We start from the raw sequence: 15178 nt of genomic DNA, 5'->3' as shown, positions 1-15178 counted from the left end.
CGCCTCTGGTTCTTTTGCCAATCACTTTAAATCTGTGCCCTCCGGTTCGTGACCCATCAGCCTTTGGAAACCGTTTCTCTTCATTCACTCTATCTAAATTCTTCACGATTTAAAGGCCTCTATTCAATCTTCTTAGCTCTTTGCTCCAAGGGGAACATTCTCAGCTTTTCCAGCCTATCCAAGTAACTGTAATCCCTCATCTCTGGCACATTCTAGTAAATCTTTTCTGCATCCGCTCCAAAGCCTTCACGTCCTCTGAAATGTGGTGCCCAGAACTGGGCACAATACTTCAGTTGGGCTGAACTAGTCTTTTATATTGGTTTAGCATAACTTCCTGGCTTTTGTACTCCATGCTTGTATTTATAAAGCCCAGAATCCCATATGCTTTATTTGTTTTGTTAACCTGTTCTGCCATCTTCAAAGATTTGTGAACAAACACCACCCACTTCTCTATCCTTGCACTGCCTTTAATGCTGTACCATTTAACTTGTTATTGTCTCTCCTCATTCTCCCTACCAAAATGCATCACCTCACAAGATGTACACGTGAGCAGAGGACCTCACTTTTAAGAGTAAAAAAGATGCAAGAATAACACCGGTAACTCCTGCCCCAATTCACCAAGACAGTAAAATCCATCCAATACTCTCCCTGTAAGCAAAGGCTCAGCCTTTACCAAGCTTCAACCCTCACCCCAGATAGACCAGCTGCATTTTCAATCTCACGTGAGGAATTATAAGCATATACGCCAACTTAGAAAATTAGCAAAAGGTGACTAAAAAAACTAGTATCACAAGAACAGCCCTGATTACAAGCCTACATGTAAAAACAAGTCATTACACAAAACTTGTGTCTTGATATAGGTAAACCCAACATTCCTTTACTTGTATTGGAGGAAATAAAACCCAAGCACATGAAAACTTGAAAAAGGAAATGTAAATCTTAGAGATACAAAATTGGTGATACATTGCTAATGGGTCTGGGAACATGCTGTTCTGGAAAGGTTTTCATTAGAAGTATACATTCTAGTTAATTCCAAGTACTTTTACTCTTCACAATAAGATTTTTTAAAATCTAAATCATTAAAAAAAGTGATTTACATACCACCCTTCCTAAAAAAATTCACTCATGACTGTAACTATCCAACTCTTCACCCTTTCAAAGAGGCACTTCTCCTCCAATCCTTCCAATTCATACTAGTGGTCTTCTCCCTTTATCTCCCTTCAATTCAAACTGACACTCTTTTCTCCTTCCAACCCAGTATTAATCCACCACGCCCCTCTCACTGAAATTGGCATGCTTGCTCCCCCCTCCACTAACATCCATTTCCATCCCTCCTGCATTTTCAGCATCACACCTCTCCAACTTTTGCATACAATGGATAAGAATTTCTGCCTACAATATGCACTGGCTAGGATCCCTTCAGTTAGCAGGAGTCTCAAAGGGACAGTAAGGAAGACAGTCTAGTCCAATTTGTGCAGTTAAATTAGTGCCCTGCCAGGTCACGGCTTGGCATGTTCATATATTAAAATACTGCACTATTCGACTGCTAAATAGAAGTACAACAGGAATCTCCATCACCACAAACCAGAAATTATACAAGCTAGTTCATAATTAAATTAAGCTTTAGACCCAAAAGCTACACTGCTGCTAAATAGTTTGGTTAAGCTGCTCCACATGAAAATCAAAGTCAAAGGTTAGAATGACATGGCACAGGTCTTCCGCGAATACTGGGTAGAAAGATCACAGAAAATAGATCGAAGACCTCCCTTACTTGGTTGACCGTGGAACCACCATCTCCGCCAGAGTTTCATAAGTCTTTTCCCATTCAAGATAACTTGTTCTAAATAAGAAAACAGTGGTGAATAATTATACAATGGCTCAGAGGCCAGGATGATATTTTCAGGTCCAACTCGTCACTGAACTGGTATCAATTTTAGTTAAATGAAGTTATGTATGCCATAAAATTATTCAGATTGCTAAGGATTACTTAGACTTCACAATGTACCTCTTTATAGCTGTTTTGTCTGTCAATTACTACTTGCTGATACCAGCTTGCTAATTGATAGGTTAAAGCTTTGAATCCAAAAAAAAACTAGCTGCTCTGCACGACTACTTTAACCTGCAATCTAATGGCTGCTTTTACTATTTTCTAAATTGTACTAAAATACAAAAGCATCTGGCTCATTAGGCCATTCTGTAGCCAATTCAAAACTGCTGGACGTAAAAACTAAATGGCCTTAATGAGGAGAAAATGACACCAAAACACAATTATACGAGTACAGCACAAGTCTCTATTTTTACGTTGATGAATTCATCAGTGAGAAAAGACCAACAAATTAGCAAATACTAGTTTTCATAAAAGCTGGCAGTAACAAATGTAGTTTTACCATAGCACTGTATCGTGCCTGAAAGAACAAATTGGCATGGACTTTTTGTTGTGAATAATGGTGACACCAACACTCACCATTATTGTGGATGGTGTAAGTGGGACAGCAACTTCAGAGTCCACACATTCATAGTTAAATGGAGAAACCCAGAAGATGTCTGCGTTTTCCTGCTCCTCCACAGGCTGCTATATAACAGTACTTTGCCAATAACACTTGGCATTGAAATCCACGCAAGGGCATGAATTTGCTGTACATGGCAGAAAAAGTTAGAGCTGGTGCAGTTAGGTATAACTGAATTTTTAACTGTGTTCTAAGTGTTAAATACTGCCAAATCACCTCTCTGGCACTGAAAATGTAACTTTACAAGTGTGGAGTCTCATTGCTTCTGAATTTAATTATTTAAGAATCAACACTAAAAATTATTTTTTTTAAATAACTTTTTCTTGGTCTTATCTGTTTCCTTTATTTCACTTTTTGTACATGATTTTACAAAGGATTGAATATTCTAATTTATACTTCCTGGTTTAGACTCAAAGTCTCAATGAGGATTCTTCAATCTGATTGGTTGAACAGCCATGCTGTTGCTTGCACGGCTTTCACCACAAATCCCTGTAGAGGGCGCCGCACTCTAAAGAGTGTCTAGGAGTTGCAAGTTGCTGCTCAAAACCCCGAGAAAAGTCCGTCAACATGCTGAACTACGCATGCAATTGTTTCACTGCTGACCACAAAATCTGGGCCATTAAAATCTTAACGTTTCAAATATGCCACATAATACTACTTAAAACTTCTAACAAAGGTAGGACCATTTTGCCTTAGACTTTGAGAAGCTGGAAATGCACAATATCCCATTTTCAGGGATGGGCATTGTGCAAGATTAGATGAAATATGCTCGCTATTGCAGCCTTCATTGTGATTGACCCTGAAAGAAACTTCCAGTAAAACTGGTTTAACGGAGAATCAACCCAATCTGAAAAGATGAATAAAGATATAGGACATTAATCTTTTGAATGTTCAATTTAAACAAAACCCAAAATGAAAAGCCTGACCGTATATGCAGGCTCAACCAAGTGCCTGAAAATTCTATCCCGATTACACAGTAAAAGAGGCAAGTAGAGACAGCAGTATATATTCTTGGATGCAGAGCTGACATTTTTAAAGATTAGATGGGTGCAGGAAAAAAGCTAAATGATAATTGGGAAAGAACAGACCTTGTTGTAAGGCCCAAGAATAAATTTGCTCCCTTAAGTATATTTGGAGCTTGACATTATAGTAAAGCTCAGGTTAGTAAATGTGGGATCGTATACGGTACACATTAGTTTTTGGATTTGCACTGAATTATAACATTGCACCATTCAAATAAATCCCTCCAGTTGAATGGCAAGTCTAATGTTATTTTTGCAATTCAAGTTGCAAACATTTCATGGAACCAGAAACAACACAATCTGATCTTCAACGATAAAACTCCAGTAAAAGCACTTGAAAATATTCAGGAGGCTTATACTGTTACAAGGTTTCAATTTCAGAACTCACGAGTTCAACAAAACTACACTAATAGTTATAATAGTGACAATAATGGAAAAGTGAATAGACATAAAATTCTCTACCCTAGAGGGCTCTAGATGTTCAGCCATTGAGTATATTCAAGACTGAAATAGTTAAGATTTTTGGACACTAAAGCAATCAAGGGATATGGGGATAGGGTGGAAGAGTGGAGCTGCAGACGTTCAGCCATAATTTTAATGGATGGGGGAGCAGGCGCGAGGTGCCACGTGGCCTATTCCTGCTCCCTACTTCTTAGGTTCTAATCATACAACACAAAAGGCAGCCCTTCAACCCAGTGCCTCGGTCAGCTCTGAAAAAGCTACCAATTAGACCCACTCCAGTGTTCTTCCCCTGTAACCCCACAAATTTTTCCTTTAAGTATATGTCCAATTCCCGTTAACGCTGAATCTGCTTCCACCACCCTTTCCGGCAATGCATTCCGGATCATAACTTGTTCATCTCTTCCACCTGGCTTTTTTGCCAATTATCTTAAATCTGCACCCTCTGATTACCAACTATCCTGCCAGTAGAAAAAGTCTCGCCCTGTCTCCCTTATTAAAACCCTTCAATTTTGAACAGCTCTACTAAATTTTGCCTTAACCTTCTTTGCTCCAAGGAGAACAATCCTCGGTATTTTCTTTAGATAACATAATCCCCTCATCCCTGGTAGCATTCTAGTAAATCTCTTCTACACCCTCTCAAAGGCCATGACACGCTTATAATAGAGTAAAATTAAACAAAATAACACATTTATTAACAGCCTTATTGACTTGTCCCACCACCCTCAAAGATTAGTGTATATGAACCCCAACGTCTCTGTACCTGCACCCACTTTGAAAACGTCGCTATTTAGTTATTTTCTCATTTTCCCTTGCAAAATGTATCACTTCACATTTCATCTGATTTTCCCAGAAATTTGCAGCTTTGACTAATTTTTTTTTCTTATCAGCCAGCAATGTTGAATTAGCACACAATTTAAAATTTTTGCTCACTATTTAAAAAAAAGTGAACATTTAAAAAAGATTCTTACTTCGGCACAACTACCAATAAGGTAGTAAGATATTCAGAATCCATTACAAAGTCCTCCTTCTTCACAATATCAGCTAGACTTCTAGTCATCAAACTTCCCCTACAAATGCGATACAGAACAATTATCAGCACAAGTTAAATACTGCAGTTCTCCTAGCGAAAATACACTAATGGTTATAACCGCTTCTAAATAATAATAATTCATCCTCAGAACATCTCAAAGGTTAAATTACATTCCTAATTCAAATGGGCAAAGACAGGCAACAAATGGAAATAGCCACTTAATCCCAAAGTGGTCCCACCATAACTTCCAACATTCATTTTGCTGAAGGAACTCTCAACCCGTGACTGTAAAATGACTATTTGAGATATCCAAGTTCTCAGTCTGGAGTGAAAGAGGGAGAACAAAAGAGCAACAGGAAAAAATACTTAGAATTCTAACTTTATAGCAAGTGAAAATTAAATGCAAGGCAATTCAATTTTAATTACAATATGCCATTAAAAAAACTTACACATTCTTCCTCTCTAGATTCTGCAAGTTTCCTTTCAGATTGTTGTATGCAGATGCTCTTGCTTTTAGATCATTGTCAATCTGTGATACTTGCTGCAAATTTGCAAAGTTGTACAATAGTTAATGGACGCTTCTGTTCAAATTACCCAGTAACGGTCAACAAGTAAAACTAAGTGAAAATGTTCTGCAGGACCTCAAAATCAATTATGCTAAAATTCACTGTAAATTTATGCTACTTCCTTTTCACAGACACAACCAGATTACCATTATATTACTTTATTAAAACCTCTGCAAAAATCATAAAGGAACTCAGGCCTATTTGGGAAATTAGCAAATGAATGAAATTCTAAATTAGCAACTATTGTGGCAGTTGTGGCAAGAGAGATTTTGAAATTGCATACATAAAAAGGACTGGAAAAGCCATTCAGCCCATCAGCACCAACTCCTCTAGTGTCAGCTTGCATATTAACATCCAACTGCTTTTTGAATGCCTGTTTGTCTCTACCATAAGCTTACAACTTCTGCTACGTGCATCCCATCCTACTTTCAACATCTCATTCACCAACTTTCAGTTCCCAATGCAATTTCAAAATCTCTTATCTCCAAGTCCCTCCATCAACACTGTTGTCACATATCCTCCATTTCAGCGACTCTCCACTCTGACTCGTGCCTGCTTTGCAATCCAAGCCCTCCCCCATTTGGCCACAGGGTCTCAAGTTACCTCACCCCTAAAACTCTCTGGCTCACGACCTCCCTTCCTTCCTTCCTTCAAAAACTCGAAGCCCACCTCGGTTACCACCCCAAATCAGCTTTCTGTGACCAGTTATTTTAACTTGTGTAAAACTTTGGAACATTTTGTTAAAAGGTGCTATGCAAGTTGAGGTTACAATCTGTTGAGTTTCTATGGATGATAGTGGAGTGGGAATAAAAGTATTAATAAAAATATGTATCTTTGCTCCCAGACAAATAAAGTTTAAGATTAATAGTTAAATATAGATACAACTTCAACCATCTAGACGGAGGGTAGAAAATTTACATTGTTCTAATAACCTAAGTATATGATTTCCCCACAAACAGAAACTCTATTCTGCACTTGGTGAGGAATATGAAAGTTGCGCGTAATAAATTGAAGATTCCACCAAAAACTTTGAGGTTTTCTGAGGGGTTGCTTTTTGCTAAGAAAAATACAGAACTTATTTTTCAAAAAATGGAACTCACTATTAAAATTGAATTTCGAAGTGACACCTTAAAGGTACACATAACTAATAAATAAAGATTATTCACACAACAGAAAAATACTGGCATTTTAAAAAGCAAACCTACCAAAATGCTAAGCTGGGTTTCAGAGGATTCAAAAACCAAAATAGAAGACATTACCAAAAGGAACCCAAAGGTAATTTCAAAATTCCTAATCACTTTCCTTTTCATTATAAATTTATTATTTTGAGAGTCAGACTACCCCAATCTAATGGCAAATTTGATTGTAAATCTTGGTCGAATTTTAAAAGTGGCAACAAGCAGGCGATTAAATAGATGTTCACTGGCATATTCTCAGAGACATTTTTACTGATCCACTGATACATCAGGCTCTCGCTAGCAGATTTTTTTTAAAAAAAGGAATCTTGCTTACTATCTTGGGTTTTAGGCAAGTTCCTAATTCTCATTTAACAGAACTTGCCGAAACATGCACTGCGGCCAAATTGTGCATTTTATACATTTCCTAAAACATCTCACGTGTAAAGAATTCTGTGTTTAATAACGAAACAATTTATAGCTTGGTTAAAATTCAGTTATATACTTTAAAAGTAAAACTCAATTGTCAATTAACAGGTAAATGGGCACACAGCTCTGTCTCTAGGGCTGGCATTTAAACTGCACAATCCTCAGTGGGAGAACAGAGCTTATTTCTATGTAAGATGCTATCTGGAGGGCTTTATGCTGACAGCCAGAAGGGAAGGAGGAGAGTGCATCTTGCCTCAAAAACTGGTTTTATCAACCAATATGAACCAATCCAAATGGATGCAAATCAGAAGTATTCAGTCAACAGCTTTCCATTCCTCCAGGTAAGTTGGTGAGAATTTTTTTGAACAACTTAATCCTGATATTTTGACAGAATGCATTAAGTAACATTTAGAGCTTTTCAATAGTAAAGTTGAAAGAGGAATGAAGAAGTAACTTTTATTAAAACCCTCCCCCAATGCTGGCAAAACAGGAAAGAGATACCAAGTATTCCTGGAAAATGTATGTGCCCAACATTATTGGTTACAGTACATGCTATGAAATGCAACCTTGTCTGAACACTTCTGATTATTGATCTAATAGTTTATTTACAATTAGGGATGACTTGAACTTGGTGCTGTGCAAATACTGGGGTTTGGGCACACTAATGTTTAGAACTCCCTAAACATTTAATGACATATTGGATTGAAGAAAAGTTAGCAATTGATTTAATTAACTACAATAGTAATTAGGCAAATTCAAATGCAATCTAAATTGAATAGGGAACAAGTTGATGAATATAAAACCATTACAGAACTCAGTCAATGCATTTGATGCATAAAATCTGTTTGTGAAATGACATCAATGCCCTTTTAACTTGATAACTTTAAGAACAAAATGAAAGCATTAACTGTGCAAGATCAAAAGAGGGGAAACATTTTTCAGTATATATAATGAAGCAACAGCAGTTTTAAACAAATCCTTTCCACAATGAATACAGCGGCACCTGCAAAACATGACAGGTTCTCAAAGTGCTTTACAGAAATGGCCAGTTATACCAAGCTATTCATAACATAACTGTTGAGCAATAAAATCTTATTGTATAGCAGAGCACAATAAAAATTTGATTTAGTAGTCTTGTCTTGTGGCAGAAAGTAGGTTTCACAACTATTCTAATAGCCTTCTACAGGTTTACACTTCACTCTACCCTAAACATAATGAAAAGAATGCAACATTCCAAAATTCAATACCAAGCAGAATACAGTGGTATCGATTCAGTACTGGACATTTGTATCTCAGTATTCGAAAAGATAAAACTTAAAAACAATCCTTGTGAAAATCAGCCAGAATAGATAGCTGATCAGGTCAGAGAAGACATAACCACCTTCACCTCAATCTTATTCCTTTAACAAAACAGAATAAGTGAAGCAAATAAATACCATCAATTGGGAGATCATTGCAGGGAGCTCAGAAATGTTACTAACCCTTCCACACCTTCTGCAGTAGCTCAGAAACTATTACTGCTGCTAAGATTAACCAGCAACTGTTCCTGAAGTTTCAGATAAAGAATCCATACACCTATTACTGCTTGGAAAGGGTATAGACAGTTGATGAAGTTTCATGTTATAGAATAGCATATGTGCCCAACTGTTGTGACCAGTGGTTCTCAAACTTTTTTGGTTGAAGGACGGCCTTTTCAAATAGATTAGTAATCATGAATTTCCAGCTAAGGTTACACTGTAGATTACTCATCATATAAAAGTGCTCCATGCAAATAGGGGCGACCTGGGCTACCTTGTCATTTGGCAACCTTTGAGTTTCAGTATGTAAATAGTTTTTAAACAAGGCTGAAGTCACCTGGCACGCACCACCAGCTTTGGTAACCATAGGTCTATCTGGTGATCTTTATACCGCTCTCAACTCTCCCCTCCAAGCTGAAACAGCCAGTCCACTTTGCGCTGCACATGTGGCAACCAAACTCTACGCCCACCACCACTCATTCGCTTACTTGCCCTGGGCAGGCACTCGGTAAGCACTTCCACATTATTTCATGGACCCCTTGGAAAGTCTCTACAGACAGGGGTCTGTGGACCCCACTTTGAGAACCACTGGGTATCACCATGCCACTGACTGGTGCTGCTAATGTGTAACCCATTCAGTGCTTTTAAAATCTGCATCAACATCAGCCACTGCTATCCAAAGTTCTTTGAAAAGTTTACAGAATAAAAGCTCTATTCATACCCGACTAAACTTCAATTCTACAATAGTAGGGAGTGTGTGCATGCTAAGAAAAAAATGTAGCAAGCTCTAAACAGTAGCTATCTGGTTCTGTGTGCCATTTGTAAATCACCATTAAAATTTAAAGAAACCAACAAGCAAAAGGTACATAAAACACAAACATGTGCAGCCAATTTTTCTATTTCCATATGCATTACTGTTATCCTGCATTTATCCTCCGTCATGCCAGGCCCCCACCTGCCAAGAATGAGGCACATTAATTTTTTCATGAACATTGATTTTAAACTGTTACGGGAGTGAAGAATGGATTTGAAGAACAGATCAGCCGTGGCTGGAAAAGACATTTACATATTAACAGACAGTGGAAGGACAAAGCAGCCATTCCCTAACAGTCAACCCACAATGGACTTTTGATCACTAGACATTGATGGTGGGAGGAACTCGTATTCCAGGTTGACTGCTAAGATGGCCGAATACACAAACGGACATGGTCAAACCAGCTAGTCACATGACTAACCTGCTGGGCAACCTGAGTTTTTTTGAATTTATACACAAACAGAGTTTGGGCAGAAAGTCTGTTTGCTCCTGGACTGAGAAGATCTCTCTCCTGTCTGCTCCCATCTCTTTCTCACAAGCCTCTGAATCCAATGAAGACACATGAACGCCAAGAGAGTAAAGTCTCCTACAGCGAATAAGGTTTAAGAATAATACTGGACCCCAATAAAAAGCAAGATCTACCTACAATCAAGGACTCTACAATGAGCTCGAAGAACCATAACAACTCTTCAGATATTGCCTCAAACACTTCTTTATTTTTTCTGTTCTGACGAAAGGGCACTGACCTGACATGTTAACTCTGCTTCTCTCTCCACAGATGCTTCCAGACCTGCTGAGTATTTCCAGCATTTTTTGTTTTTATTTCTTCTGTTCTCTGTCTCTATCTGCATGCGTGTATTGCATGTGCGCATCGAGTATCCATAGGTGTTAACTGAATTAGAGTTTTAAGTTTAAATAAATTTCAACTTTTCTTCTTTAAACCTAAGAAAGCCCGTTTGCGCTGGTTTCTTTGCCTTATAATTGCAAAGCTATGAACAAGGATTCATCAAGGGGGAGCTAAAAACACTGTTTAAAATTAAACCCTGCTACAGTAAGACCAGGTGAAGGCTGAAAGGGAACCTGAGACCTCTTTCTCAGTTGGTCATAACACCTCAGTAAAGCAAATTATTAGTCAAGTATCTCAGTTATGGGCATTACAGTTGTGCATGTTATTTAGTCAAACCATGGAACACTATCTCTCTGCAACTAGATAACACAAAGTAAAATCTAAAACATTACTGTTAATTTCTGCCCACAAGTTTCCAAAGTGATGCTAAAAATTACAAAATTAGAAGGAAAAAACTTAAAACCAAACCATTTGAATTTTCAGCGAGTCTGAAACATTTACACATAATATTGCTAGGATTCTTGGCTGACTGTAGAGTTTATGCTAAAGCTATTAAGTTCCAAAAATGAAATTAAACACCACCAACCTTAGTAATGATTTCAGAAATGTTTTTCAGAGACTGTTTGATTGGGTATTTCGCCATGTCCCACTGAAACCTTGTGATATAGGTGACCAAGTCAACTAAAAAACAGAACTTTTGTTTTAAAAATGTAATAAAACAAAGATTCTCAGTTTTGAGAGGGGAAAATAAATGGGCCAAGTTTAACATTAGTAAGGAATTTAATGTGTGCAATTCCAACTTTGCAATAATTCAGAAGAGTCAACACAAGAGAACAAAAACAGTTCAATAAATTCTACACAACCATTTGAAATATTTTGAATGCACACAGATTATAAATGTTAAGACACACATGAAGCAGTCAAGAGTTCAGATTTTTAACATATTTGGCTTTATACTTTTAAAGTCAAGATAAGTTTAAATTTAAAAAATTATACCATGAGCAGATTGCTAGTGCTTGGACATGAATTCTTTGCCACCCAGTGGTTTCACAAATTTTAATTTACAAATAACATGATTGACTTAATATTGTAAAAGCTTTCAAGCATACAACTCAAAGACTTGCAGCGATATAGCGCCTTTCACAACCACACGACATCGCAAAGTGCTTTACACCTAATTAAGTAGTATCATAATTCATGAAATGTGGTAGCTAACTGCCATACAAGATTCCACAAGCAGCAACGTGATAATGAGCAGTAACCTGTTTCTGCAGTGATGCTAGTTAAGAGTTGAATATTGGCCAGGACACAGAGGGGAGCTCCCCTGCTCTTCTTCAAAATACTGCCATCGAATCTTTTACACCCAACTTTGCTACATTACAATAGTAACTATACTTCAAAAGTACTTTGCTGGCTGTAAAGCACTTGGGATGTCCTGAGGTCATGTAAGGTGCTATATAAACGCAGGTCTTATTTAACTGAAGTGACAGACAGGACCTCTTTTCAACATCGCATCTGAAAGACAGCACATCTAACAGCTAAGCACTGCCCTGGCGTGTCAACCTAGATAATGTGCTCAAATCTCTGGAATGGGACTAGAATCTGAACCTTCTAATTCAGATGCTACACTGCTACCACTGAGCCACAGCTAACACAATCAAAGTCATTACAACAATGAAAAAAAGGCTTGCATTTATATAGTGGTTTGCACGATCACCTAACTTCTCAAAGCATTTTACAGCCAGTGAGATACTTTTGAAGAGTAATCACTGTAGTAATGTAGGAAGTACAGTAGCCAATTTGCACACAGCAAGCCCCCACAAACAGCAATGTGGTAAGAACACAAGAAATAGCAGCAGTTGACCATATAGCCCCTTGAGCCTGCTCTGCCGTTCAGTATCATGGCTGATCTTCGTTCTCAACTCCACTTTCCCGCCCACTCTCCATGGGACCCCAAAAATCCATCTATTTCAGCCCCCAATATGTTCAATGATCAACCATCCACAACCTCCTGGGGTAGAGAATTCCAATGATTTACAACCCTTTGAAGAAATTTCGCATCTTAGTCCTAAATGATCAGCCCCTTGTCTTGAGACAAGAGTTCTAGATTCCCCAGCCAGGGGAAAGAATCTCTGGTGTCTACCCTGTCAAGCCCCTTCAGGATCTTAGATGGTTCAACAAGATCATTTCTTATTCTTCTGAACTCCAGACAGTATAGACCCAATTTATTCAGCCCCTTATCACAGGAACTAATCTCATGAACCTTTGCTGTAGCACCTCCAATGCAAGTGTACCCTTCCTTAAATATGGAGACCAAAACTGCGGACAGTACTCCAGGTGTGGACTCACCAAAGCCCTATACAACTGTAGCAAGACTTCCTTATTCCTGTATTCCAATCCTCTTGAAATAAAGGCCAATATGTTATTTGCGTTCCTAATTGCTTGCTGTACCTGCATGCTAACTTTGTGTTCCTTGTACGAGTACACCCAAATCCCTCTGAACATTTAAAAGCTTCATGCCTTATGAAAAATATTCTGCATTACGACTTGCTTAATAATAGATTCCAGCATTTTCCCAGCCTCACTGGCCTGTAGTTCCCTGTTTTCTCTCTCTCTCTCTATTTTCTTGAATAGCAGTGTAACATTTGCTGACTTCCAATCCACTGGGAGCATTCTAGAATCCATGGAATTTTGGAAAATCATCACCAGCTCTTTCACTATCTCTGCAGCTACCTCTTTTTGAACCCAAGGACATGGACCATCAGGTCCTGGGGATTTGTTAGAGAAACTTAAGGAACTAAAATCTAATACTTTTCTCTGCTGTTAACACCTTAAGTTCCTCACTCTTATTAGCCCTTTGGTTACCCTTTATTTCTGGTGTGTAACATGTGTTTTCTACTGTGAAGATGGACAATATTTGTTCAAGGTCTCTGCCGTTTCCTCATTCCGCATGATAATTTCTCCTATCTCTGCCTCGAAGGGACCAACCACTACTTTAGCTACTCTCCTTTTTATCTATTTGCAAATGCTCTTACAATCTATGTTTATACTGCTGGCTACTTTACTCTGTCTATTTTCTCCCCCTCATCAATTTTTTAGCGGACATTTGCTAGTTTCTAAAGCACTCCCAATCCTCAGGCTTGCTACTATTTGCCACATTTAAAAGCTCTTCTTTTAATCTATTACTATCCTTAACTTCCTTCCTAAGCTACGGATAGATCGTCTTTGCTAGTTTTTGTGATATTGAGTGAGGTATAAATATTGGCCAGGACACTGGGTATAATTCCCCTGCTCTTCTTCAAAATAGTGCCATGGGATCTTTTACGTGCACCTGAGAGGGCAGATGTGATTTCGGTTTAACATCTCATCCAAAAGATAGCACCTTCAACAGTGCAGCATGCCCTCAGTACCGAACTAGAATGTCAGCCTTGATTTTTGTGCTAAGGTCCTGGAGCGGGACTTAAACCCAGAACCTTCTAACTCAGAGGCAAGAATGCTACCAAATGACCCACAGAAGACAAGAGGTTAACCAACATGTAACCCTGGAATCAACTAGGATTAATGACTACTACATAAATGAGGTGCAAGGTCCTAGGCAGGCTAATGGTGTTAAAAATACAAAGGTTAATTCCCAAAAATAGGTGGTATTTATCCTTGGGATAAAGTGGATATGGGTGATATTAACTAAAGGATTATCTATAAGACAGTCATCTAGTAAATGGCAGTTATTTAGAAGGGGAAAGTCCTGCCTGAAAAGCTTAACAAAACAACCTAAATGGATAATAAAGAGCTAGACTGTATGGTCAACTTGGCCTCTCAAAAAGCCTTTGCTACAGCTCGACACAAAAAGGTTGCTACTTAAGCATAAGGAATTGAATTTAAAACCTAGGAAGTACTACAAAATTTACTGAAAGATAGGAAGCAGTTGATATTTGTTAGGACCATAACATTCATTTTATTTTTGGGGGGGGGGGGGGGGGGAGGGGAGAAAGAAAGAGAAAAAAAGCTAACAGTGCTGCCGTCAGCCCTACTTTCAAACTTGGATTCAAGAAATCAATACACAAAACCAAATTAGAGGAAGCAAGTGAATCCAGAGTGACTATAGACTCACAGATGAAGTTAGGTAAATATTAGCTGGGATTCTGAGGTGGTAATGACGGCAAAACCATTTGCGCTCGCAGTCATTACTCCACTGAAACTGACAGCTTTTGCAGTCAGAACATGCACGGAAGAACACAGAAATCCAAAAGTTGCTGTCAGCAATTCTACTCTTCTCCAGAGGATGGGCTGCTGAGATACCCCCAGACTGCAACCAATAGGAACTATGAGTTGACAAGAACTTTCACTCTTATGCTGTTAGTCTCACTGCAAAAACACTTGTAAAAAGTTACGTGTAACTTGGTTTTTGAACAGTGTTAACTTCACAATTACCACTAAACACTCTCACTGGCTCTTAAAGCTTATTTTGTATTTGTGGAATGTCGAACTCCTCTATACAGATAAAAAAAAATCCGTATTTTAATTTTCTTTTTTAAAAAGATCGTATAACTTTATTTCAGCTTCCATCTTAATCCAACTATTTATTTTGCTAACTGAAAATTTAAAAGTGGAAGATAGTAAATGCTTTTAACTTCCTGGTTTGCTGTGTCTGAATACTTTAATGTGATTGGTTGCAATGCCTGTTTGCTGAAATCATTGCTGCTGCACACCAAGTGATAACCCTGACATAGTACCAGACTTAAACTGCCATGGGGATAGGGAAAAGCATGCCACAGAGCTTACTGGATCTTTGTGGGCAGCTTTTGAGGT

The 15178-nt window shown here is 38.2% G+C and overlaps 1 protein-coding gene across 4 annotated transcripts in view; it reads right to left on the bottom strand.

Moving 5' to 3' along the window:
• The window catches only part of atp6v1c1a (ATPase H+ transporting V1 subunit C1a), a 107633-nt gene that overhangs the window by 39402 nt on the left and 53053 nt on the right, over positions 1–15178 (bottom strand). For all 4 annotated transcript variants that reach the window (XM_068032401.1, XM_068032398.1, XM_068032402.1 and 1 more), the window contains 4 exons: positions 10956–11050; positions 5471–5562; positions 4960–5058; positions 1772–1840 (listed from right to left, as the gene is read on the bottom strand). In XM_068032401.1, the coding sequence (XP_067888502.1) occupies positions 1772–1840; positions 4960–5058; positions 5471–5562; positions 10956–11050 (355 nt within the window). The remainder of the gene's footprint in view (positions 1–1771; positions 1841–4959; positions 5059–5470; positions 5563–10955; positions 11051–15178) is intronic.

This window comes from Heterodontus francisci, chromosome 5 (genome assembly GCF_036365525.1).
Source record: "Heterodontus francisci isolate sHetFra1 chromosome 5, sHetFra1.hap1, whole genome shotgun sequence".
In the NCBI taxonomy this organism is placed as follows: domain Eukaryota; kingdom Metazoa; phylum Chordata; class Chondrichthyes; order Heterodontiformes; family Heterodontidae; genus Heterodontus; species Heterodontus francisci.
The sequence above is the reverse complement of the archived record's forward strand: the minus strand, read 5'-3'. Positions and strand labels throughout refer to the sequence as shown.